The sequence below is a fragment of the Xiphophorus couchianus genome, chromosome 2 (genome assembly GCF_001444195.1).
Source record: "Xiphophorus couchianus chromosome 2, X_couchianus-1.0, whole genome shotgun sequence".
NCBI classification, from domain to species: domain Eukaryota; kingdom Metazoa; phylum Chordata; class Actinopteri; order Cyprinodontiformes; family Poeciliidae; genus Xiphophorus; species Xiphophorus couchianus.
The window spans coordinates 15400957-15428462 of record NC_040229.1 but is presented as its reverse complement, the minus strand read 5'-3'; the positions used below and the strand labels follow the sequence as shown (position 1 = coordinate 15428462).

General features: G+C 38.6%; 1 protein-coding gene across 2 annotated transcripts in view; it reads right to left on the bottom strand.

Annotated features, from left to right (window-relative positions):
* Positions 1–9312: 9312 nt before the first annotated feature.
* The window catches only part of otogl (otogelin-like), a 34892-nt gene continuing 16698 nt past the window's right edge, over positions 9313–27506 (bottom strand). The window contains exons 29-58 of one of the 2 annotated variants that reach the window (XM_028026111.1): positions 27364–27480; positions 25865–26021; positions 25037–25063; positions 24746–24925; positions 24385–24663; positions 22622–22739; positions 22453–22532; positions 21728–22374; positions 21006–21183; positions 20784–20926; positions 20677–20700; positions 19569–19661; positions 19293–19482; positions 18796–19013; positions 18397–18538; positions 17756–17941; positions 17403–17615; positions 17198–17302; positions 16250–16357; positions 16061–16162; positions 15881–15985; positions 15703–15743; positions 15552–15615; positions 15268–15446; positions 15044–15148; positions 14843–14962; positions 13510–13555; positions 12694–12765; positions 10318–10397; positions 9313–9972 (exon numbers count right to left, since the gene is read on the bottom strand). In XM_028026111.1, coding sequence (XP_027881912.1) covers positions 9772–9972; positions 10318–10397; positions 12694–12765; positions 13510–13555; positions 14843–14962; positions 15044–15148; positions 15268–15446; positions 15552–15615; positions 15703–15743; positions 15881–15985; positions 16061–16162; positions 16250–16357; positions 17198–17302; positions 17403–17615; positions 17756–17941; positions 18397–18538; positions 18796–19013; positions 19293–19482; positions 19569–19661; positions 20677–20700; positions 20784–20926; positions 21006–21183; positions 21728–22374; positions 22453–22532; positions 22622–22739; positions 24385–24663; positions 24746–24925; positions 25037–25063; positions 25865–26021; positions 27364–27480 — 4320 coding nt within the window. In that variant the 3' untranslated portion in view covers positions 9313–9771. The remainder of the gene's footprint in view (positions 9973–10317; positions 10398–12693; positions 12766–13509; positions 13556–14842; positions 14963–15043; positions 15149–15267; positions 15447–15551; positions 15616–15702; positions 15744–15880; positions 15986–16060; positions 16163–16249; positions 16358–17197; positions 17303–17402; positions 17616–17755; positions 17942–18396; positions 18539–18795; positions 19014–19292; positions 19483–19568; positions 19662–20676; positions 20701–20783; positions 20927–21005; positions 21184–21727; positions 22375–22452; positions 22533–22621; positions 22740–24384; positions 24664–24745; positions 24926–25036; positions 25064–25864; positions 26022–27363; positions 27481–27506) is intronic. The other variant, XM_028026104.1, reaches the window with a different exon arrangement.

Here is a 27506-nt window from a genome sequence, read left to right as displayed (position 1 = left end):
CATTTACATTTCCATTTGTTCATTCATTCATTTATTTATTTATTCACCTTGAGTGCCTGGCCACAGTTGTGGCAGATGACCTCGTAGCTCAGACCCTTTCCTGGTGCCGGATCCCAAAGCAGTTCTATGGATGTGTCCGTTACCACTCCTTCCCTCACTCTGCTGGGTGGAACCAGACCTAAAATCAAACACATTATCACAAAACACGCACTAGAGCATTGGGATAGTTCTTATAACACAATGAAAAACATTAAAGAAAAAACAAACAAGAGAGAATAAATATGAGTGAATAACAAGAGTGAATATGTTTAAAGAAAATAAATCTTTTTGTCTGTGAAACAGCCCCATGGTTTATAATATGACATATCTTGTAAATTGTACTGCTAAGTCTTACTATGCATAGCAAAACCTAAAAAAAAGGCAGACTTTTATTATTTTCTAAATCATTCTATCACTTCACTCCAAATCTTCAAAGATATGAAGCAGATGTGATCCGCTCCCAAGATTAGGCCAGATTAAATTTTAAATCTGGTTAGTGACAGTTGCATGAAATGATGATGCAAAAAAAAAAGGCTGATGCCAAATATGGATGGTGACAACAGTGTATCGGGGGCAATTTATTTTTCTATTTAGTTGTCATGAAAGCACACGTAGAAACTATAAAACAGATTTTGATTTGACACTTAATCTCAGTCAAATGTAGCGGCATCAATCAAATGTTGCAATATCAAGTGTCTTATATCACAATTAATTTCATGTGATACAAGACTTCTTTCCAATTACAGGATAGGTGAGATTTTTAAGTTCAACGGAACTGACAAATATTGTGACAGCAGTGTTTTTCTTATGCAAAAACAAAGACACGTCAAGCTTTTAGGCAGAACCTAGAGTTTTATGTGTTAACTCCAAAATGATATACACTCGGTTGCCAAACATATTTGCTTGACTTCCTTTGCACATACTTGAACTTGAATGACATCCCATTCAAGTAAGATGTTTGCCCTCCATTTGTAGTTTTAACATTTTCAGCTCTTCTAGGAACGATTTCCACAAGGTGTAGGAGAGTCTTTATGGACATTTTTTATCCTGTAGATAATGTAGAAGTGCATTTGTGCAGTCAGACTTTTTAACAAGAAGGACAAACTCTACTTAGTCTCTAAGGTGTATTGTTGAGTTGGGTAGACCAAATTCGCTTATCCATGTTTTTTTGAATCTTGCTTTGTGCTCAGGCACTTCAGACAGGAAGGACTCATTCAAAAAGTTGCCTAAAAGCTCCACTAGAGTTCATGGGTCAAGCCCAACTCCTGAAAGAGAGAACCACACCATAATTCTGCCCTCATTCTGAGATTCAAATATTCCTCAAACACACATGAAAGAATCAAAACCACACTCCAGGTATGTTTTTGATATGAGAATAACATTGTATCATGACAGAAATTTCAAATAATTTTACATAATTCTCCCAACTGCCAATAAAGCTATGTTTATTTTATTGTTAGTAGTGCCAATATTTGTAGAACCAGTGACAAAGTGAAAACAAAAACAACAAAAAGGCAAATTAATATTGACAGGGAAGATTATCTACTCTGAAAAAGATTTAGTGAAATAACATACTGTTTTTGGTACAAGATAATGCTATTATAATGAAAGGTGAATTTATTTTTAGCCATCATTACCAGGTATACCAAAAAGTGTGGGGGTGTTGTAAAATTTATTTTGTCATCTTTAAGTAAAAAAGTAAAAAACACACATGGAGTGAAGAAACCAAAATATTGTTATCACTGGTAGGCAACTTACTTGTTTTAATAGGATGGGTGTAGAATGGTGGCCCCACTCTCTCTTTAACAGTGCTGTACACACTGAGCTGGTACTGTGATCCTGGAGTAAGGCTGCTGATGGTTGTAATGAAAATGCCAGTGGGGAGGGAATGCCAGTCACAAGTGTGGTCACACAATTCCTTACATGTCCTGTTGCAAACGCCAAGACACGGACACACTTTGACCCCATCAATCAGACCCACCCGTGGAGGCTGAACATACAGCTGTGTGTAGTTTGTCCCCACAGTAAGAGGGACTGCCACCTGCACAGGCATTGGAGCTGCATCCACAAAGACAAACACAAGAGTTAAAAACACATTTTATAAATGGCTTGTATTATCATGGGTTGTATTCTTGTTTCTCTCACCTGTGGTGTAGACAGTAATGGACCTCTCGCTTCTGTCATTTCCCCTCATGGCAACGACCGCTACTTCATATGTGTGACTAGGAGTAAATGTGCCCAAATTAACACAAATGGATTCATCTTTTCTGAGTCCATCAGCGCTGGAGTCGTTTATCCATAGCGAAGAAGCAGCAGGACTATTAAATGATTGGGTTGTCACGTAATATGCATCTGGAGGATCGCTAGGTGGAACTGTCCAGCAAACTGACAGGCTGTCATTCTTGCTAAACATCAGCAGATCAGCAGGAGGCTTTACCGCTAAGGGATGCAAATAAAGCATTATTCTTTCTTTTTTTCCAGCAGTAAATTTAAGCATAAGAAAATGTAAATATCTAAAAGTAAACTGTTTGAATTTTTTTTCATCTGGACTGCAGCTACTTAGTAAAAAAAAAATCAGTAAATTCAATTATAAAAAAAACTTTTCTAATTAAAAATGAATAATACAGTGCCTGTAAAAAGTACTTGCCCTCTTGGATGTTTTACCCTTTTGTTTCTTTCACAAATCCATCATGATCAAAATGTAGGAAGATCCTGACGGGCACCTTGTTTCCCTCTGCAGGAGAACTACAGCTTCAAAATATGTTTATCTTCCAGCAAGACAATGACCTGAAGCATGCAGCTAAAGCTACACAGAAAGGGTTTGAAGACAACAAGGTGGTTATTCTGGAGTGGCCAAGTCAAAGCCCAGACTTCAATTTGATGGAGAACTTGTGACAGGACTTGAAAAGGTCCGTTCACAGCAGATCCTCATACAACCTGACAGAGCCAAGGAACAATGGAGTAACATTGCACAATTTAAATACACAACTCTGACTGAGACCTATCCACAGGACAGTGCATCTACTAAATACCATTTAATATGAACATTTATGCAATCTTTAATTTTAAGTTAAATGCTTTTAGTTATTATTTTGTAAAACTCACTTTTCAGTTTGAAATTGAAGAGGATATTTCTTAAATTTTATGGTCAAAATACTTTTTATAGGCACTGTATTGTAGTTATGCTGGTGATGCTAATTACTAAAATGGGAAGCTAAGGGCAGTTGAATATATCAAATATCCTTATTTTAAAATAACAGTAAAAATTAAATTTTTTAATGAAAATCCTCTCACAAATAACATATTTCCTCTGATTCTAGTGATGGGTGGTCAACACATCACTGTGGTTTGACAACAAAATATTATATACAGTGTTTTTTTTATATCTTCCTACAACATAGTTGTTAAATAGAGATCTGGATTGGCTAAAATCTGCATGTCAAAGATTTACAAAAACTTGGGATTGGAAATTGTGCACAAAATTCTAACAAGAGCCTCTTTAACGTGGACCTTTATGGAAGCAATAATTACAATTCTAAAGTAAAGAAATTTAATTCTGGGTAGATATCCATTATGTTACAACACAATTCTGTTCAAAACTCTTGAATCAGCCCTCATTTCTTGACATTTTGCTTCCAAGAATCACAATGTAGTATTTTGAAGCGCTTTTGAGCAATATTAAAGCTGTCACAATTATTTTTTTGATGACATTTTCTTTTTCCAAAAGGCTCTTAGATGTCATTTAATGTTTAAAAATTGTAACAGTTTCAGCCTTTGTTTCAAACATGCTTACCAGTCCGCACAGTTAGAGGTGCCTGACCACAGCTCCATATCCCAAATTGTGCAATTGTGAAGACTTGAATTCTGTATCTCGTGTAGGCATCAAGTCCTCCAATCATAGCTGTGTAGAACCACTTCCTGTTGGTCCCATAGACCCTGGAGATGTTGCCAACTGCTCTCTCCTGTCTCAACGACACATCTTCACATTGTACAGCAAATGCCCACCCAGCTGTACACTGAGTGTCTGGCAGCATCCAGTGTAAAGTAATCTGACTAGCTGTTATTGATCCAACAGAGATATCTTGAGGAGGAAGCGGTCCTGCAGGCATAAATATTCCAAGTTATGAGATATTTGCATAATGTGCTTGTTGCTTATGTATGTGATAAGTTGTCAGCAGACTCACTCATGTATGCGGTCTGTATTTGTCCCAAAATCCAGCTTGGGCCAGCATGGAGGGAGACCTGAAGGGTGAAAAAGTAAATGCTCCCCGGGGATAAACCTGTCACAGTTACCCCTCTGGAGGAGTGAAGAATCTTAACTTTGACTGTTTTTCTGAAACTCGACTGGGTTTTCATCCCGTTTTTCCCCTCTGACTCCTTGCATTCATCTTCTTCACCATGACCCAAAAGGGCATTTTCACTTTCTCTATACTGGAGGAATATCTCAAAAGATGAAGAATGAGTAGAGCGCAGGGGTGAAAGGTCACTCCATCGAAGCTCTACATGCTGGTCTGTCACCTGAGCCAGGTCGAATGAAAATGATGCAGGAGTAGAAGGAGCTGTTAGATGGAAAAATAAGTATGTGAACGACTAAAGTGGCATATAAGGCACGTAAGAGTTAATTTTTACAGCTTAGTGTTGTTCTTAGTTCTTATTAACTGTAAGTGACACAAGAATATATGTGCTTAAAGTACATGCACATCATAGTTTAGAGGTAGAAAAAAATGCTAAAAAATACAATACAATCCAAATAAATCAAAGAAGAGTCATAAGTAATTTTAAAACAAACTTTTTGAAGCAAAACATTTCAGCCACATGAGAGTTAGTGTCCTGGTAAGATTTGGAGAACAAGATTTATTTGAACGTTGACAGTTTTGGATTTTCACACTACAGTTTTGTGGTTAATTACAGGAAGCCTGTGCTTGTAGATCCCTCTACAAAGTGCTATGTAGTTTAGTCTCCAAGCTACAGTTCTAAAAAACACCTTATCACTTCATTCTTCCTCAATAAATTAAAAGATGACTCTTCACTATCTAAAATCAACTTGGAGCTGAAGACTTTGTTGTCTCTACTTTTGTCTTGGATGAAGACTTTCATGTAATGGTGCCTATGTTTGAGGTTCCAGACATAGGCATCATTGCTTTTTTTCACGCTTTTCTCTATTCCTGTCATGGAAATAAATTTAAGTATTACGAGCAACAAGCATAAACAAATCTGAAGAGGAAAAATTGTAAACATGATGATACAGGTCGTTAAGTGATGTTCAATAGAATCAGCAGGATCTGGTTAATAGAGATGTACTGTGTAAGCAATTTACTCTGGTACTGGCAGATGAATGGCAAAGTGATGTCACAGAAGAAAGGAGTCAGGAAGTATCCTGGTCCTGTAGCATTCCTCTGAAAAGCAAAACAGTCCGTCTGACTGGCTGGCAGTAGAGTCATAGTGTTTGTTTGATTATATGGTGAGCCATCCGACCAGAGTGGGAGGCCTTCCTCCTGTTGGGAGATGAGGATAGACATTATGTGCTGAATGGACCTAACCACTAATTAATGCATCAAAAACAAACCTCTTTAAGGAGGAACTGATGACATGAAGCTTTTACAGTTTGTAAAGTAAACTAATCTTGCCTGCTTACTAAAACGTCAGTGACAACTTTGATGCTTTCAAAATGGCAGCATCTAATTTCAACTGTCTAGTAATTAAATTTTATATAGCTGATTTGTTGAAAGAAAATAAGTGCCAAAGACTCTTCTTTTGTGCTTAAACTGACTAGAATTAATCTGTGAGAACCTAAATCCAGTTGAAAACATGTAGCAAGACATGCAGATCTACAACTACTATGACTTAGATGATTTTATAGATAGGAACTGGCAAAACAATCAATCACCATGTGAAGAAAGCTGGTACATGAAGCTAACAGATTTTTAGATCATGTTATTACAGTGAAAAGGATGTTTTATAAAATATTTACTCTGGGGATAAATACAAATGTATATGATAATTTTCTGCCTATTGTCATAAAACACATTTTAAAAAAATTCTGTATACCTTTCCATAGCACTTCACGATTCTTCATTACTTTGTGTTTGTCTGTCATATAAACTTACTATAGTATACACTGAAGTCATCTATTTGGTTTGATAAAAAGTTCAAATGTATAGCGCTTGATGAAATCCAGGTGACCCCAAAAATGAAGAGGTATCGATTCTGCAATGTACTTTAGATTTTTTTTAATGAACTGTTTCCCAGCTTTAGTATTTTTATATATTTATAAAATATACTTTGGTTGGGCTAAAATTCAGAGCATTATGTATTTAGTTGTGTGGAAACAAATCTCAGCCTTATTGTTGAAGTAAATGTTTGCTTGTATTTTATATTTGTGTCCTAAATTTCATGTCCCAAGGCAACGTAAGAATCCCAGAATAAAAGACATGATCGGCATTGAGCTTTCTGTAGGTTTCGTAACAACCCTAAGTTTTTACAGTCCACATTCCAGAACCATGTTTATGTAAAACTGGTTACCTGTTGGTCATTAAGTCCTGTCCACAGCAGCAGCAGGTTGTTGTCGCTCTGAAGGTAAGAAGATACAAACAGCAGATCTTCCAAGGTCTTCAGGTCGGCCAGGTGGCTTTCCCCGACCAGGTGTGTGCAGCTGCTCATCGCATCACTCCAACTCAAACCCGATCTCCTCACAGTGTAGCAACTCCTCCCATTGGCCAACCAGCCGTCTGGACACTGATCTGCAGCCAGACATCATCAGATTGGAGTACAGTGGCAAGCCTCCTAACAGTCAGCTTTCTGGCTAAAGATTAAGCTGCTGTCTTGTGATTCTTGGAGAGTACAATACCTGTTTCCATAAAAATCCTGAGTTTCTGCATTAGTGTGATGCCAGGTTGAGGGAGGAAAATGGCCACCATGACTTCAACCATGTAATGTGTACCAGGCTGGAGATTGTTTATTGTGTACTTGGACTGGATCACTGAAGAGCTTATGCTATAGATTCGAGTGACAGACTGTATGTGCATGTTGTATAGAGTCAAGGTCGAAATGCTCTGCTGTCTGTGAAGTGGTTCCCATTTCAGTTGGGCAGTAGAGGTGGTGCTGGATGCACAAAAGGAGGAAAGGGATACTGGAACTGGGGAGACAAACAATATGATTAACCTCATCTTTACAAATAAATAAAGAAACTTATTTAACAGGAAAACGACTGTCTGTGTAGAAACCAATTAAATGTAACACATACATTTATTTAAATCTACCGTTTAGAGACACTCACTGAAGTGAAAGGTCTTTGTCTCCAGCACTGAATCATTCCTTCTTGCTCTCAGCACGATACTATACCCCCTATGGTCCTCACTCATATGCAATCGTATCCTGCAGTCAGGAGAGCATGCTGAGCGATCAATGTGCTTTGAGAAGATCTGTCAAAAATGTTGAGACAGAGATTAAGAAATTAAAATACCCCATCGTAAAACATGTAAATGTGAATAAACAGAGCTGCTGGATTCCATATTTTAAAGAGCTCTTCTTACCAACGGGCTACCTGCAGGCCTGCAGGTGGCTGTGTAGCTGTCTGCCTCCGAGTTAGAGGGGAAGGACTCAAATGCAACTTCAATCTCAACAGGATGTGAACGTTGGTCACAGGTCAACAAAACTACCTGTAATTTTCACAAAGTAACTATTGGTACAATGCCGTGCAAAGGTCTTGAACGGTTTGTCACATTACGACTACATTACAACTTCATGTTATTTCATCATTTGATTTGATAGACCCACACAAAGTAGTACGTAATTGCGGAGTGGAAGGAAAAAATAGGTTTATCTTTAAGATTTTTGTGGCATAGCGGCCTCTATTGACAAAAATCAGACAGGTAATGAGCAGAGAAGGAAACAGCAAAGGTCCCAAGGTTAGGATTTGAACCCCAGATGACTGATTGATCCCCCCAGTCTTCACTTTTCATTTTATAATCCTATGGTGTTGCCGATTTTACAGATTGTAGCAAATTTTGCAGTGTTCAGTAAACAATCTGCTATGTCTTTGTTAGGTATGTTAGGTCCTTTTCAGATTTAGTATTAATTTAACTCTCTCAGAACTATTTTAGCAGATGATTTACTGCTTTGTGATCAAATATGTCCACAGAAATTACACACAAAAAAATTTGTGAAAAAAAAAGTTGTGTAACCTCACAAATTGTGAAAAACAACTTGGCAAAAGTGCAAACTAATTCTTTGACATTAAAAAATTTTGAGGCAAAGAAGCAAAAAAAAAAAAGAAAAAGGAATAATCTTACCTGCCATAAACTGCAAAGCAGCCAAAGGTGCTTTGTTTGAGTCATTGGGAATCGCTTTTAAAATATCATACATCCCACAAAAGAGTCTCCTTTCAATATCAGTCACCTAGAACAGAGTGTCTTCATCAGTCCAATCCAAGAATGGTGTTTTCAGTCATTGACGGCCTTTATATGAAAACCCGAAGCTGTTGTATGTAAGCATCTCCTGTGGGAAGTCCCATGCTATCCAAGTTCCCTCGGTGGAATGATTTATTTTCTAAAACTGTTTAGAAGCTACCACCTTGTTCTAAATTACCTTTATGAAGCATCTAAATTTTAAATTTTGCATGTACAAGGAGTAAAGGTTTTACACAAGAAGCAAAAAGTTTTTCGTTAGCAGGAGGAGGAGAAGAATGAGGAGTTGGCGGATACATACAGGTATTTGGTGTGTGATAGTGGGAGTTTGAGAATATGTTAGTCTTAGCCAATTCACTCTGCCTCCTTGTTGAGATTAAAAACAATTCACCATGACAACCAGGAGGAATACAGGGTGCTGAGCTGCAGAAACATGTGGTGCAGAGGGCGTCGGGATTGGGATGTTCTGGCTGGAAAATGGCTAGTTAGTCCAGATATTGTTTTTGCAATATTTTCAGGCTCTAAAGCTGAAATTTGCTGAATTTATCTGTTATCATATCCTCAGTATGAATAGTTTGGCTCAGAATCTGGGTGTGGTGAACCTGTGACCCATACTGAATGACAGTAATGATCAATAAAAGAGAAAGAAATAATTGACAGATTAAAAAAAAGAAACATTAACTGTGAGGTTCTGCTATTAAGAAGCAACTTCCACTTAACAATGACCTCTCAGAAGTCAAATTATAAAACACATGTTATCACTGCTGCTGCTAAGTTGGAACATATATATGTGTGTGTGTGTGTGTGTGCATAATAAAGAGGATGCATGAAGTGAAAAGTGTTATCTGGACTCTTTAACAGTCATAACCACTATCAAGTCCTTTATTACACAGATTTACTTTACAAAAAACAACAAAAACTACAGAACCACACCGCAAAGTTATATTGATTAAATAATGCAAAGCAAATGCCAATTTATAATCTGAATAAACAGCTTGTCAATGTAGGAACTGCCGTTTTAACCTATTGCTGTCAATATGCAGAAAAAAATGCACAACTAATCTGGGAGCCCAAGTAAAACTGACAGGGACTCGCATAGTGGGTTTTGATAAAATAGACAGCTAAAGTGCAGACAAAACTACTCACATCAGTATTTTCTATCAAAACTGCTATTCAAGATCAGTTTTGTCCAGTCAGCTATCATACAAAAGCAAAACAAAATAAAAGAAAAATGGCTGTTTTTTCATGGTTGGCCAGTTTTACAATATTAATTCAAATGCACCCCATAAAAAATAATTTTGTATTGGTCACACACTTGTTCGTATTTTTAGTTCCATTGGCAGGAACAGTCAAGAGGTTCCTGGAAGTTGTAGTCCACCATGCTGGCATTCCGAGAGCAGTACAATGAGACGGTCCGTGTTTGTAGTCCACTCTCACGGCAGCACTTACAGAACCTTGCATGACTGTTGATGTTAAAGTTGAATATGGTGGCAGATGGACATTTGCCATCACATGAATACACTGTAACCTAGAAGGAAAGGAGCAAAACCTGATGAGGACACAAGTGGAAAGTTGGGAACACATGGCTGTTATTTTAAAATATTATTCACCAATCACTACGTCTCATTCTATATTTCCACGTTTCATTTAGTGCAGGGGTGCCCAACGTTGGTCCTTGAGGGCCGGCATCCTGCACGTTTTAGTTCTCTCCGTGGCAGTACCAACAACCTTTTCAGCATGTCAGTGTTCTTCTTAGGCCATCTAACGAGCCATCATTTGATCCAGGTGCGTTAAACCAGGGAGAGAACTAGAACATGCAGGATGCCGGCCCTCGAGGACCGACTTTGGGGACCCCTGATTTAGTGCCTCTTACTGGTGTGTTGCTCCTGCAGTCGTCCTTTCTAATGGTGGTCCGAATGGCCACACGCTTACATGTCTTCCCATCCTCTTTACCTGGGTGTTTTGATAAGGAGTTCATATTCATACATCAAAAAGTGGTCAAAACCAGTCACATAAAAAAACTGCATAAAATAACTACCATAGAAGTGTAGGCATGGACCGGTACCAGTGTCATTGTATGCCTTGGATTTCAAAAGTTAGATTTCAAATAAAATTGTTAAAATGTCTCCGGTGTATTACCTATGATTTTAAATGATTTTATAAGATGCCAAATATAGTCCTGAAGGGAGCAAAGTTTTTTCAGCTTAATGGAGTAAAGGACAAGTGTACCTATCCCACTTTTGCTGAGACAAATTCAGTTGGAATTATTTCTGGTCATGAAAAACAGACAAGGATGGTGTGATCACCAAAGTAACACACCTATCGTCCTTAACAAAGGACACTTTGCACTTCTCTTTAATGCTCTGTGTATTTTTTGCTTTACAACATAATTCTGACACATGTTGAATAGTTCCAGTACTGGCTTTGTTATAAAAGGAACAGAAATATTAAACAGACATTGAAGATATCTGCATAAGGTTGCCAAAACAAGGGTGGACAGAGAGGTGAAAATAAACCCACAGGATAATAGTCTACATGGCAATTAATATAGTGAGGAGTCAGTATTATAGTAAATAATATATAGTATTATAGCAACTGTAATTCAGTGAGGATTTCTGCAGACTTGACAGGTGGTGAGGAGAATATTAAAGGCCACATCTCACCACCACACAGTCCATATAATGATTTATTTGTAGTTTAGCTTGAAATAATTGTCATAAAGCAGATATTGCATATTTTTTTAAATAACAGATTATGAAATTGCAAAATATTTGCCTAAGATCACAAACAGGGCCGCACAGCAAGGGAAAGACGACCCAGTGGTGAACACAGCAGCATAATAGGTTCTTGTTAAAGACAAAAGGAGGAGAATTTCAGTCAAAATATGGCCAGAATTTAAACAGAGGTAGACAGATGAGCATTAATACTGCTGTCAGGACACATTAAGCAGTGTGCAGTCTTACATGTATAGTCCACAACAACAAGAAGACTGGACTGACTCCTGCAAACTTTTAATCTTGATTACTATGTGAAACATTCAGGTGTTTTTTTTGTGACAGCCCTAAGGTTTAGAGCTGCATTTTAATTTGAAGGTATTTTTTCCATGTAATCAAATGAATTCACTCAGTACACATGCTCCTAAATGCTGTCCTTTAAGGGAAGAAATGTACCAAAAAAGGACAGAGAACTATTCTCCACTTTACTGAAAAATAATACTAAATGACAAAATTGTGAAGTCATTTACCAGATGTTTTCTTGCAGAGAAGGTGCATTTAGTGATGTGCAGCTAGTGGGGCAGAACAATCCTCGCACTGTTTGTCCTGAACATGTGGCTTTGTGTCAACTCAACCTGTGGGGATTAATGTGACTCACTTGTGAGGATAACTTGGTTGCAATCATAAATATGCTGTCAGTATGTGCATCTGTACAAAGTCGATTTGTAGGGCCTCTTAAAGCTAAAGCTAGAAATGGTGCTGTAAGCATTAGGAGACATGACAATTAAATTTAATGTATCTTTATTCTGCACTCTTTTCAATTGTATGTTTTAAATTTAAATTAAATACTGAACAGCTGAGGATCAATTACTGTATAATCATCTGCTACATAATTTTGACATTCATTGGAATAATTGTTGCTTTTCTGGCTTACATGGAAATAATTAGACTCTGACTTCTCAGGAGTCACAGCTCAGTGACTTGGATGCATCCCTTCTCCAACACTCCAATACATTTTTAAGTGCCGTGATGCATGAGGTTATCATACAGCATGCTTTCAATATCACACCAGTCCATGCCTACAAACACATATTTTTTCTAATAAATTGATAGATAAATAAATAAATAAATACACTCTTAAAGAAATTGACATTCCTTGTAACTTTTTGCACCAACATCCTGGCTCCTTCCTACAGAGAAGGGCTTTTTGTTGCCCAGCAGTAGGTGTTCGTTTTGACTGTCACTTGGCTGGTGGGGAGGCAACATATTTTTCACAAATAACCACTGAGTGGCTTTTGACTAATCTTCTAAAACAATCATAGATCGCTAAATTATGTTATTCTTTATGCAAAATTAGAACTTTTAATTACTACTGAAAAATGATAGCAATTTAACTTAATGACAGTTTTTTTTATCACATATCTAAAAAGAAGATAAATAAAACTAAACACACAAATTCATAAAAAAAAATAAATAAATAAATGTCAAAGACACGTCAAAAAGTAACTAAGTGGAATAATACAAAGTGGTGGTACCTGTATCACAGTTAGTACTACCAGTGGGTGTTATGGGGTTAACGGTAAACGGTAAAACACCCAGTCCAGAACCTGGGAACATCGTCAGGACAGCAGTCGTCCGGTTCAAATGGCGTCAGGAGAACACAAGTTATGACTTACTCAAAAAAAAAGGCAATTGCATTTCACACACAAACACACTGTGGATCAAATCAGTCACCGCATGCACAAAAATGTTTTCCTTTTCAGGGAGTAACTCGAGGCAGCCAGCCAAGTAACACAGTCGCACAGTAACACTTAATGAACTACAAAGCTCCGCAGGGCAAACCCTAACCCTCGCACCGTCGCACATCCTCATTGGAAAAAACACTCACCGTTGAGCAGCCCAAAACACAAAACTGCAAGGACACTGCAAAGGAAGGCAAGCAGCTGAAAGTGCAACGCTGAACAAAAAGAAAGAAAAACTGACACCACTTTTATTTAAGATTAAATTCACGAAAATAGAAAATGTTCTCGTTCACAAAACATTTTACGAGGCAAAGTTTATTTTCAGACAGATTTATCAGCATTATTCTAACATTTTTACAAAACTTGTCTTTTTTATCCTGAGCCGTGTTATCACTTTAAAATATGAGCAGAAGTTTCTGAGGATACCTGAGGTAGCCAAGGGGATTTTGAAATGTAGGCTGCCAGCCTTTATCTCCACCCTCTACAAACCGCCAAACCGCCCAACCATTCAGCCAATAAGCCCATCCACTGCCAGGCAACAAAGCACTCACCCCTCTAATCAGCTGCACAAAGCATTACCAGCAGCCCCAAATAAATCGGAAGACTCACATGTCCTGCAGCAGCCGTCTACATAGCTCTGAACTACACCCCCACTCTGCAAGAAGAGAAGAGAATAAAAAAGAAAACCTTAGTTAGAGTTATAATAAAATCTTATTCAAAGGAAGCTACAGCAACAGACACTTTTATTAGTACCTCTGGTAAAGATGTGTAAAAGATCTCAAATATACTAATTTTTATTTATATTTGTTTTTACTTAGAATAATGTAATTCTGAAACCTCGTACAGCTCACTTTTACCAACAGTCCATGTCTCAGTCTTCACCTATAACATTGTCTGAGGTTGGGGGATAAAGAAGAGGGATCTTTGGTTATTTCTGCTGCTATAATCTCTGTAGATCATTCGGATTATCGCTCGCTTTTCGTGCACACACATCTCACCCCTAGGGTTTCATTGGATTTAGAACTTGGATACTAACATGGCCATATAAGAAGGGCTTTGTGATTTTGAGACACATAAACCAATTCTGTGCTGACCACATATTTGATAATCAAAGCAAATTTACTGGTAGAGATCACCAAGTTTTTTTTATTTAAAATGTCCTGGTATTTCAAAGTGTTTAGTCGAAAAACAGGCCCACAGCAACACAGACCCTCAACAGTTGACGGAGACTAGCTACTGTGTTGTAACTATAAGGATTCAGCATAACAGTTATTAAAAACTCAGAGATCATACAAAAGCATGATAATTTTTCAGTTTTAGATTATTTGATCCTGACAAACACATTCTTGGAACAGTAAATTAGAGAAAAAAACATGTTTCTCTGATTAAAATATAGACATTAATACCCTGTAATGATGACATAAAATCTTGGTATAAGATATTCATTGGGATAAGAAGAATATTATCCAACCAACTCACTCCTGTGGGAACTCTTTATAAATGAAAACAGATCACCCATACACTCAATATTATATATATATATATATATATATATATAGATGTATAATTTTCTGACTTTTGATGTTCGAAACACAAGTGATTACTTATCTTGCTAATTCTGAAGAGTGTCTAAAGGCATTTCTGTCAAATCATAATTATACCACAGGGAGGTAGGAAGTCATGGATTACTAATCAGAAGGACAATTAGGGGGTACCAATAATTAGAGCATCTGTGATTTTGCTAAATGTAATAATTTCCCAACTGAATATTCTTTTTCTGAATGAGATTATGCCACTGCCATAAAACACAAGTTTGTTTAAAGATTTGAAATATCCTTACCAGGGTAGAAAATAAAGTACACTGTTCCTGAATCTCATACTAAACAAGGACACACCTTTAAAGAAACATCCAAAAATATGTATGAGATTTAGAGGCTCTGACCTGAATACATTCGGAGTCATTAAAAGGAGGGCAGATAACACCAGATGCAAGTATCACCGCTCCGACTGCTGTCTCCACGCAATCATAACGCGTACAGTTTTCCACCCAGGAACTCCCTGCCTGCACACAAACACAATAGCAAATTTTAAAAGACCCTGCAAAGAAAGAGTGATTAGCATATGCAGCTCTGCTTGTTCTTACAGTGAAAAATTCTGCTGTCCCATTTTCGTTGGTGAAAGTACAAGAGATGTTTTTACAGGAGCCACAGCACACTTGAGGGTCTGTAGAAGGGACATATGCCTGGTGCTAAGACCAGGAAGTGAATCAAAAAATAAACAGGAGTTTTACCCTAGCTGAGATGAAAATCACAGAATTGCTGTTAGCATTGATATAATCCATCATATTTTGTGCAGCACCATACATACCGATCCACACTTTTGGGAACAGTTAACAGAGGTGATTTCCATTGCATAGAAGCCAGTCTGTGGGTCTTTGTAAGGAAGACACTGAACAGTGTAGCACAGCTCTCCTTCAAAATACTGAACCAGGGACTGGCCTGGACCCAGAACAGTGACTCCTTGGAAGAGACACACGTCGGCTTTCTCTATAAATTAACACAAATAAACATGCAATATATGAGCATAATGAATATGATGTCTGTTTTTTGTAACTTGAATCTTTTGACCCTTTGAGCAGAGGTTATGCTTACGACATGCATACTGAGGACAACCACAGTTGGTGCTGCTGTCAGGAACTTCAACCTGCACCTCCCCCTGAGTAAAGAACAAAGTGCTTACTTAACTGAATTTGCTTGCTTTCTGGCAAAGAGCGACTTCTGATACAGCGTTTTGCTTACTTACCAGCTGACATATGGGGAGAGCTAGGTCTCCACATTGACATTCTGTGCATAAGGGAAACAAAGTTAAAGAGAGCAGTCGTGTGAAACTTTATAAATACGTGACAGGCATAGCAGCTCTTCAGACAACTACGCATATCAGCCGAGTAACAAATAAAGTGCATATGTTGCCATCCATTTACCACAGTGATGCTGGGGACAGCAGTCACCGGGTGCAGCAGTTTCAACCAGAGAGAGACCAGGTGCACAGCTCAGAGATGATTTAGGGCATTGATTAACATCACACACTGTGGAAAAACGGGAGTAAACGTATTAAAGACACAGACACAAATGCACATGGATACACAAGCCAAAACGCTTACCACAGTGGTACTGGGGACAGCAGCTGTTGGTGGAATTTGGATGGACAGCCAGAATTTCTCCATGAGAGCAACTTGGAATGGGTTCAATGCATGACTCACACACTACTCAGACAGAAAATGGACAATTACACAGCTAATTTATAGAAGGATAATGGCATAAGTCAAAGCTGACAAGCAATTACAACTTACCACAAAGGTAAGAGTAGCAGCAGGATTTTTGCCCCCTGACCTCAACAAGGAACTGATCTTCTCTACAGTCGGGAGCAAAGACAGGAGGGCACGCCATAGGGTCACACTCTGAGGAAGATGAGGTAGAGATGGAGAAGGTTGAACAAATACGCGTTTCATTTGATGAATTATTTGCCAGTGTTGCTACCAATAACTTTTAAATATCTTTGTGTTTTTTCCTGCCCACAGACAGCATGTCTACCCAGGTGTTTCTGTGTTTCGCTGTCACTTTTCTGGAAGAGGCCATAGACAAAGCTATTACAGGCATTAACTTAATTGTTTTAATTTGTTTTTCTCCTTGATCCAGTGATTCAGAGTTTAATGATGTCTATTTTCTGGACAAAGGAGTTATGGTTTTAACTAACTGAATGCCCTTTGTTTTTTATTTCCAATAGAGAATATCCCTGGCTTGGTGCTTAAGTACGATCTTTTCTGGATAAAAGCAATTAGCCCAGATATTGCTGCAATTAGTTATTTGAGTACTGTTCAATTTTTTCACTTGTGGCTTAGTGTTTTACCGTTTATTTGTGTTACTTTCCTTGGCTTCCTTAGCTTAACAGTTGTTGATCTCTAAAAAATACTAATGGAACAGTGTTTCTGTATTTTAGTGTCTGCTTTCAGTTCTTTCAACCCCTTGTAGCAGAAAACTTCCCACAGAATCTAATTCTGCTTCTGGTTCTTGCTGTTAAAAGGAAGTTATTTTGTTACTGCAAGTAATGTGATCTGAATCAGACTAAATCAATTGCATTTAACTTCAACTGAACTCTGCATAGCTGGATATGAATTACATCTGCTTCTCATGATATGACATTTGTTATGAAAATCTGAAAAATAAATAAGCCGAGACAAATTAATTTTGATTGAAGCAAACTTATTCAAAAGAAGGCAGAATTAAGGTTTGCATATTACCACATCGGTATTCTGGGCAGCAGGATAGTGCGCTGTAACCAATGACCAGCCTGTTTCCATTATCGCAAGGAGGAGCTTCACTGTCACAGATGGTCATGTTGCACTCTGACAAGCAAAGAAAACAATAATATAAGAGTTCACTTGAAAATGATCTCTGACAACAAAGGTACTTCTCTTGACTTTGATACTCAAAGTTTGAACTCACCACAGATCTTCTTAGGGCAACAGGATCCTTCCTCTAGTACATCCAGCACATATTCTCCCTCCCTCTCACACAGCGGCGTTGGGACAGCACTGCAGTCTGGCTCCACCGCTACCACAGAGCCGTTCTCCATACATTTGTAAAGGCAACAGCTTCGAGTGGAGCCGTTCCACACCTCTCCTGGGGCCCGGGGGTTACCTTCATTGTCTGTGCAGACTGAACGAACCACAATTAATTAAATAGAACACATTGACTCTGTGGGAATGTATATGTTTATAAAGCCTGAAAGTAAAGCAGAATCTTAGACAGAGCCATTTTCATCACAAAGGAATGCTTTTACAACCCTCTCCACTCACCACATCGATCTTCGGTGACACAATAGGGAGAGTCAGCTCGGTGCAGGATGGTTCCACTGCGACACACACACTCCTCCCTGATGAAAGAGCAGGTGGTTTCCTCGTAGTAGTCTTTGTTCAGACAAGTGCGGCTGTTGCAGGTGCTTACACACGGCTGATACTCTTTACCAGGTGGACACCTTAATGCTGCAAGACGACAGGATTGTGAGCAATCAGAGAAACACAAGTGAGCACACATTTACATACAGTACCTTACAAAAGTATTTATATCAATTGGGTTTTTCCCACTTTCCACAGGTTACTAGCCCCCCCTGAGTCAATAGTAGGTTAAGCAACATTTTGCTGCAATAACAACTTAAAGTCTTTTTGTGTATGTATCTACAAGATTTGCACATCTAGAGTGAAACATTTGCCGATTCTACATTGCGAAATACTCAAAGCTTAATCTGATTGAACAGACGTTCATAGTTACGTATGTCCAACTTTGTGTTGGTTTTGTCATAAGATCCCAGTTAAACACATTGATGCTTGTGGTTGTTGTGAACAGAGAAAATTTCAGTTAAACAGTAAATATAAACTTAAAGAGGTAGGAACACTTTTGAAAATTACTGTATAAGACTTATTTGCCTGTGTGTTCTTACGACAGAAATTGTGCCGCCTCCAGCCGATGCAGACTTGGTGTGTGTAACAAACTGCCACATAAGCAGCCAGAAAGTCACACTGATGATCCTTGTAATGCAAGTCTCCTGCCCACATGATGTCACAGAACTGTTCTGGAGGCACCTGCAAATTTGTATTAGATTGATATGTCAAATTTATAAATTCTTCATTTCATTCTCAATTTAAAAAAAAAAAACAAAAAAAAAACATAAATCATTTTAATTACGTAAAATGTTTGGCAAATTATTTGGAATCAATTGTCATCTGCTTAATTTATAAACCGATTTGTATCCATTTTGATTCCTCAAATGATGTCAAAGTAAGTCAGCACCTGCCTCAAAATCAAGTGTGTGAAATACTGTGTGGAGCCTTGATAGTACCTTGCTATGACATGGTGTGAAGGCTCTCTGGGTAAGCATAGAAAGACAGGTGGAACAGTCCCCTGTGGTGCAGTTGTCTCCCACCCTGCGTGTGTGTTCAGTCTCATCCGTCAAATGGACTCTCCACGCCTGCAGAAAGAGCATCATGTCTCCCACCTCTCTGACCACCGTGCCGTTCGGGAGTTTCAGGTCATCTTCTGGATTCCCATCACAGCAACCTGGCAGATTGGGCAGACAGCTGTTTTGGTGCTTTTGGTGCATTCAAGTTTCATTGCTGCTTAGACAGTGAGCAATAGAAAGCTAAAGGTGAGATAATTGCCTGTCTGGAACTGTGTAATGTGTCTAAATGGCTTTTAGAATCTCAAACTGTCACATCCAATAATGGCTCTAGTCAATGTGATCCAGCGGTGCAGACATTAAGCCTTTAGGTGCTGAAAAACAGCACTTAGATAAATGAGGTTAATGCTGATGAGCAGGGTGTGTGTGCATGGACTCACCACACAGGCCACGAGTGGGGACGAATGCATGACTCGGAGCATTGTACTGCAGCACCATAATCCCTGTGCTATGATACCACTGTATGCTGATGCTGCCAGGTGTGTGGATCAGGTACATGCTGCCTGTATCTTCCACAAAAAGGGAGTGACGTGAGAATGGGAGCTTAGCAGCTCTGTAGTTCACTGTCACCTTCAATCACATACAAATAAAAATCACTCATTTCTGAAGGAAAATTACATGTTTGCTCGTGCATTAGATAAAGTAAAGAGGGGAACCTTTCGATCAAGTCTGTTGATAATGATTCTGTAGTTGGAAGTAGTGATGTTAAGCTTCTTGAAACAAAGACCAGATGTTCCACCAGTAGGACTCTGTGGAGAACGGAAATTATAGACGGCAATAACACTAACAGTGCTTTGCAAAAGTTTCCACACACATATTGAATCTTTTCTCAAATTTGATGTTATATTCAAAAAGTTAAATGATTTTTTTTTTTCAGATTTAAATTACCGTATATCAACACAAATGGTATTGGAAATGGAAGAAAATGATAAATGGTTATCGAATATGTTAATAAAAAAACAACAAAAGACATTTAAAATATGTGGCTTGCATTTGTACTCAGCCTTTCCCTGGGGAGCGAGGGGGAGGCTGAAGGTAGAATTACCTTCTATTCTAATTACAGCTTTACTTTTGTTGGGGTATGAAATTTTTTACGTCTTGTCACAGACTCTCAGTTGGTTTTAAGCCTGGACTTTGACTGGGACATTCTAACTCATATACGTGATTTGATATAAATCACAGCCTGTTAGAATAGTTGTCTTGTTGAAAGGTGAACCTCCACTCCGGTATCTAATATTTAGAAGCCTCTAACAATTTTTTTTTAGTATAGCCCTGTCCATTTTCCCTCAGTTCTAACCAACTACCCCACAGCATGATGCTGGCACCATTATATCTAATTTTGGGGATGGAGTTCAGGGTAATGAGCAGTTATCGTCTGCTGTCCCGCATTCACATTGTTTTGTATGTAGCTCCTAACAACCCTTTCAAGCCTTCACAGAACAGTTGTATTTAAACTGAAACGACCTTAACAAACAGGTGACTACTGAAGATTGTACTGGAGTAAAAGCAGCTTCACAGAAATTATTTCTCAAAACCCTTTGAAATCCTTTTTGTTTCAATTGAAAAACATGCCATACTTTGTATTGGTGTATTATAAACAATCAAATCAAAGTACACTTTAGTTTGTAGTTGTAAAGTGACACATTGTGAAACGGGTATGAAAACTACTGCATGGCACTTGGAACCATTTCAGCAGAAAGAAATTAGCTGCCTTTGCCCAGATGCAACAGATGTAATTGCTGGCAGACAACGTCGTTCACTTACAGTTCGCCTGATGGAGTTTACGCTCTAAAAGCAAAACAAAGGACAAACCTGAACCTTGAAGCTTCTTCAAATTTAATTTCTTTCTCTCAGATGTTTTGATACTTTACCTGGCTGGTTGGACATTTCTCCACTGTGCCAATAATAGTCTCTCTCGGCAGATTAACCAAAATGTAAGAACCATTGTCATACAAGGCCACATTGTTACCATCAAATGTGATCACACGTAGATCTGACATCACAGTGCAGCGACCTGATAGAAGCAAACAGGAGAGCTTTCAGGAAAAAGGTGATTCAATCATTTTTCTTCTAAGGTTTACAACAAAACTTACATGGGCACTGCCACAGTGGACAACAGGGGTCTGTGTTGATGAGGATAGGCAGGCCCAGCAGACTGCACTGAGGTGGGGCAGTATTGTAGCGACAGTGGAGAGAGGAGTTGTGAAAGAGCAGCTCTCCGTTGAAACAAATTAGCTCGGCACACTCATCAATACGATAGGAGAATGGAGGCTGTGGACACAATTTAAATACTTGGGGTGATTATTTTCTTTTTTTTTACATTAAATGGTTTATTTTTTAAGCAGCTATCTTAGTGTCAACATGACATCACACAGGACATTCCTATGTATGCAAGTTCACACTTCATTGTAGCTCACTGTGTTTCTAAAATAAACAATTAAATGATTAAATCATGCCAACAGTCTCAGTCTTTGGCTTTCCTCCAAATATTCTTCCTGGGGATTCATAAATTATCTTTTCACAATGCTAAACCATAAATTACATGGTTTCTTACTGCCAGATAAGATGCTACTTAAAAGGAATCATACATGTAGTTTTTATAATGTGCCTGAGGTTTATTTAGTGTTCAAGAGAACACGAGACACTGCAATGATAACAGTAAGGCTGAATGGAGTTTTGTCCATTCAGCCTTACTCAGTTATAGAAGACACCTATAACATACATCAGTCCTGCAACAACCTAGATTTGAAAGTGTTGTCCACAAGATTGACCATTTGTCTATAGGCATAAATTTAACTAGAGAAGTAACACTTACTGTGCATGGACCAGTGGGCCAAGGAATCCTGGTAGACACTTCTTCGGTTTCAGGGCTTGTGATTATCTCTGTGCTGGTAACAGTGGTGGGTTCAGTTGAAGGAAGGGTTGTGGTCGTTTCCACTGGGGTGGAAATCTCTGTAGTGATTGTTGTTTCTGGTTGTGGCATAGTTGTGGGTGTGGTTTCAGGTACAGTTGTGGTGGGAACAGTTGTGATGACAGTGGTTGTTGGTGGCAGGGTAGTTGGGGATGTCACAAGAGGTGTAGTTGGTGTGGTAACCTCAGGAGTAGTTGTAGGGACTATAGTGGGTGAAGTGGAGGGAGTAGTTGAGGTGATCTCTGTGGTTGGAGTGGGGGTCATTACGGTTGTACTTTGGGTGGAAGTCTCAAATGGAGTCGTGGTAACAATGGTTGTAGTAGAAGCAGGAGTTGTGGTTGGAGATGTAGTAAGCAGAGTAGTGACTGGTTCAGTGGTTACTCTTGTGGTGGGAACAGTCGGTGTAGTGGTGGTGGGTGCAGATGTGGTGGGACTAACAGTAGTGGAGGAGATTGTTGTTGCTCTTGTGGTTGTAGTTGGTGGTGGAGTAGTGGTTCTGTTGGACTGAGTCACATATGCAAAAGGCGTTGGAGTTGAGGGGAGGGTAACACCTACAGGAGACAAGTTAGAATGCACCAGAAACCATAACTTTTTACATGATTTAAAGACAAAATCATGCTTGCACTCACAGTCCTCTGTGTAGACACAGCGTCTTGTGACTTCATCCAGCACCATGTTTTTTGGACAGCGAGGGAAACAGCCTTCAACCCTATAACACACACACAGTTGCATTGCCAGACCTGATCATAGATTACGTTGGTAGTACAGCGAGGGCCCGTGTTGAGCCAAACTTCTTACGGAGGCAGGAACTGGCAGCGGGTTGCATCTGGATCACTGCATGCGTGTACGCAGGGACTTGCACAAGCCTGATAACGCCATTCACACATCATGCGGTATGGTATAACAAAAGGACTGTCTGCAGTAACAAATGATAAACATATTAGTTAGCTTTTCTGTGTAGTTTGAATAGGTGCACAGACAGTGAGCCCAATAACAATTTGGATATGTAAGCTTGAGTCAGATCCACAAAATTCAGCAGTAAAATTTGCAAAACATACAGAAGACAATAGATATTCAAAACATGCATTTTAGTTTAAAAATAAGTTAATAGAAATGAGTTTTTAAAACTGATGAATGTAAAAGGTGAAAAAAAAGAAAATGGTACAATAATATATCCCACTGTTATTGCTCAAAATACATGTGTGTTTTTTCTAAGCAGAGGTATCATTTAAAAATGGGTTTTGTTATGGACAGAGGGGTAAGTGCAATACTTTCTGGGGACATTTTAATCACTGTGGATGTGTTCTTTCTTCTCTGCTTCTTTGTAGTGTGCATATCATGCTGTTTTATTGCATATCAAAAGACTCCACAGAGCAGTGCTAAAATGCCATAAGCAGCTCTGTATTTAGGTTTTTGTGTCTTTCAAAAAAAGAAAATGACTAGTCAGAAAATAGACCTAGCAGCAACAGTGCTCTGCAACAGCTGTGATGGTTTTCTGTAACTCTTAGCCTCCTATGCTTTCAATTAATTCTACGTTACCATTTTTGTCACTCACATAGTACAAATTCATTAGTCTTTATATTTTTGCCTGAAAATGTATAAGCCAAGATATATCAACACTGGTTAGATGCTTTTGTAGATCAAGGTAAGAAGATGTAGAAAAAGAATGTTGTTTTACACATTTTCCCTTTGATTAAAAAAGGTAATATATTAAGATCAAAAAGAATACAATAGCCATTATGAAATATAAACTATAATACACTTAAACACTGGTTAAGGTGTTCTTTTCTTTTGAAAAGAGCTTCCACTGTTAACCAATTTAAGATCTAACTAAGTGTTAAAAACATGCAAGTCTGTTTTTCTGTCACTAAATGATGGAGATAGAAATAATTTGCAGACCTCTATGAGGATAAATCTCATAAACCTGAACATTTCATGTCTTCTATTAGATTTTTGTGTTGAAGTAACACGAACGTGTGAAGAACAAGAGAAACAATGGACTTTTTAAGTCTGGGGATAAAAATCTGAAAATTGAATTTGCCTTTTTGTTCAACATCCCTTTTGGCCTTTACTTTGACAACCCTGAATAGAATCAAGATCAACAAACTTCTTTTTCTTTTTAATAGGACAACTATTTGTTGTGATCCCCACTAATCTGACATTGGAAGAAGAAAGATGAGAAGAAAGCCATTGTAACATCAAAGTTTATGTATTGGTGTAGCCTAGCTAAATATTACGTGGAATTTGTTGCAAGATATGGAAGTTTATTGAAGCTCTATATCCAATCTGACTAAGTTTGAGCTATTTTCAAAGCAGAAATAACCAAAAATATGTTAAAATATAACTGCAGTATGACATGCTACACTATGCTGTACAAAGTACTGACTCCGGGTGCTGAACACAAAAGCATGCCTCAGTTCTTGGATTTTTATTTGAAAAAAAAAAAAAAGCATTTCAAAAACTATGTATATCTTTCTAACAATTTTACAATTTCCTATTTTGTGTCTCACATTGTATTCCAAAATAATTAACTTCATGTGACTGCAACAGCATGTTCTGACCCTCGAGTGTGAAGCTGCTGCTGGTCTTGAAGCCCTCCGCAGTGCCGTATCTCTGCGCTCGAGCCGCTCCGCGTGTGAGCGTCAGAAAGATTCCAGGTTGGCTGACCAGTTCGAATGAAGCGTAACCTGGTAGAAACAGACCCTGGTGCTGGATGAAGGTGGCTCTGCGGCTAAACTCTGGCCCTCGACTCCACTGTTCCAACTGAAGACGGCTGCGTCCTGACACTGTGAGAAAGTAGTTTGGCCTCTCCGCAGACTCAAGGGAAACTACAGGAACACCTGAAAAAAACAAGAAATTTCTGATTAATTTACACCTTCACAGCACCAATAACTGTTAGTTTATGTAGTGGTGGATGCTTACGTGATGTCCTGTTCCTCCATAGCCCTGTTGTGATCATAAAGTTGAACAGAATGCCTGGAGCTGGCAACTGTCCCGGTCTTTCTCTTGTAAGTGGAAACACTGTGCTGCTGGTACGATTCACTCCAAACATGGTGTCATTAAAGACAGCACTCACCAAGGAAAATGGGCCATCGCCGAGCTCTTTGGGGAAATGAGGCAGAATAACAGGAAATGAGTTTGACAACAACCCCTCCGGGAATGCATATAAACCCATAAACAAAAGAAGAAAAGGAAATCCTCACTTGTACGCACCTTGATTATAGTATTCACAGTCATAGGCTGAAAGAGATCGTTCAGAAGTGTTTAAAATCTCAGAGGTAGTAACATCCAGAATTCACAATTTCTTCCTACACTGTTTGAACTTTTCACATTTTTTTTTACATTAAAGCATCAAACTTCAATCCGTTTTATTAAGATTTTATGTTATCAAGCATGACTTAAAGTGGAAGGAACATGATGCATGGGCTTCCAAAAAAGTAAAAGAAAAAATCTGAAAACTGTTTTGATTTCTATTAAGCCCAGAATTAGTCTGTTTTTAGCTCCTTCCATCTTTCCATCAAGTCTGACCAGCTTCCCTGTCCCTGCTAAAGGAAAGCGTTCCCATAGCACAATGCTGTCATCACCAAGTTTGTACCAGGTGTACGGAGTTACTTCTCTACCACACATGTCCCTTTGAATGTAGGCCAACAATTAGAATGTTTACCTGATGTGACCAACGCACCTTCCTTCATATGTTTGATATGTTCACCACATGACTAGTGGAAAACTCCAAATTAGACTTCATATGACATTCTTACAATAATGGCTTTCTTCTTTCCAGTGCAACTACTGTAACTGTAGCAAAAGGTTGAAGGTACTAAACATACAGTTCAATAACAATTGAAAGTATTGGGGCTGAATATAGATGTATGGCAACACTATTTAAAAACAATGGTTAGTTTGCTCTACCCATTCCTAAACATGTTGTTTGTCTGTTACATAAAATCCAAATAATATACATTGAAGTTGAAGACTGTGAAAATGTTCAAGAAGTGTGGCAATAAAACATTTGCTTCAGTCTGTCTATGTGAGCATACTCACGGCACACAGAGGGAGACCTCCAGTGTATCGTGACCCCCTGTTGACAGCATTTGTGTGCATACGCAGCAATGGACGTACAGAGACACTCACAGTCTCCCCCGCGGTTGCAGTTGCAAGTGTCTGTTAGGCAGTTCCTATAAAACCAGGCCACATCAACCTGAAGGGCACGCACAACATGCATACACGGTCACAAACACAGAAACACACACATAATCATAGACTGAACCAGGCCAATGCTCGCTGGGAGAGGCCGGGGGAGGTCTTGTTTATGGGATGAGTAGTTTTTTAATAATTCAGAGGAAAAGGATTGATGTGATATCAGGACAAAGAGAATGTGGGTCGGATTCTAGTGCAATATATCAGATGTGTGCTAAGATGAACAGCCAAAATACCCCAGGCAAGATTAACTTCACCTTCATTCTTTGACAGCAAGTATTATGATTCACTTAAGCAGCACATTTCATCCCATAGTACTTTAATCTGGCAGTTTCTAAACTTGTCAGTGTTGCAAAAACAAGAAGGAGAGGCTTGGAAGATAACTATCATTTAAACACATGTAAATAATCCAATTAATAACCTCATAATAAAATAAATTCTGATCATTGTTCTTATCTGCTATAAAACATCAAAATAATTTTTTGCTTGTTGACTTTTTTATAGACGTGGTGATGCAGGTTGTTTGATGACCCATTGCGAGTTTCAAAACCCAATTTTTGAAACCACTGGTTTACATTACATCACAACATATTAATATTATGAAGACTGTAGACTGAATTAGATAACAGAAACAGCAGTATTAGAATAAAATTTTATATTTTGCCAGTGCTGCATGTCAGCAGAAATAATGTTTCTTAAACACAGCAGGCCTAAAATAAGTAAAGTTTGATTCAATGTCAAACAAGAAAAACAGGTGTTGTGAGTATTTTTAAACAGTGCAGGTAAATCTAGTTTAATCAATTTTAGTTTAGATTTCTGTGGATGGTATACACCCTGGTTAATGATAAAAGGTATGCTCAATTAGGATTGCCATGACCACACAGATTTGAAATAGATAAGAAAATCCAGCACTAAGAGGAGCTTACTTGTTCAAATGTTCAGGATTTTCCTTCATCTTTCAAGAAGCAAACCTATATAAACATTATTTGTTTGCATTTAATTGGTTGATTATCCAAGCAAGGTATGTGCCACACTCACATTTATGGCCCATAGACTGTTTCTGTTTATGCAAACATGGCTCCATCTACTGGTAATAAACAGATAAACAGTGTGTGAGAGCGAGAGAGAGCAAGAGAGAGAGAGAAATTGTGGAGCCTAGCAGCTGGTGTGCGGTTTATCTCTTAAATAACAAAAAGTGTATTTGCCAGGGATCAGTTAAGAGTCGTTCCCATAACCCCTCTTCAACCCCTTCTCCCCTGTTACAAGCCGGATAACCTTTCCACTGCAGCATTTACTCTGCATGAATGTGAGTTGGTGACTGTGTCCGTTTTAGTGGCACTTACCACGTTGTGACAGGGTGCAAAGACATCGCTGTAGAGGAGAGCACACTCCCTCTTAGCGTACGGCTGTCTCCCCAAGTCCCGTTCACACGGTCGCTCAACTATGTAGTCACTTTCACACTAAAACACACACATTTACACACATA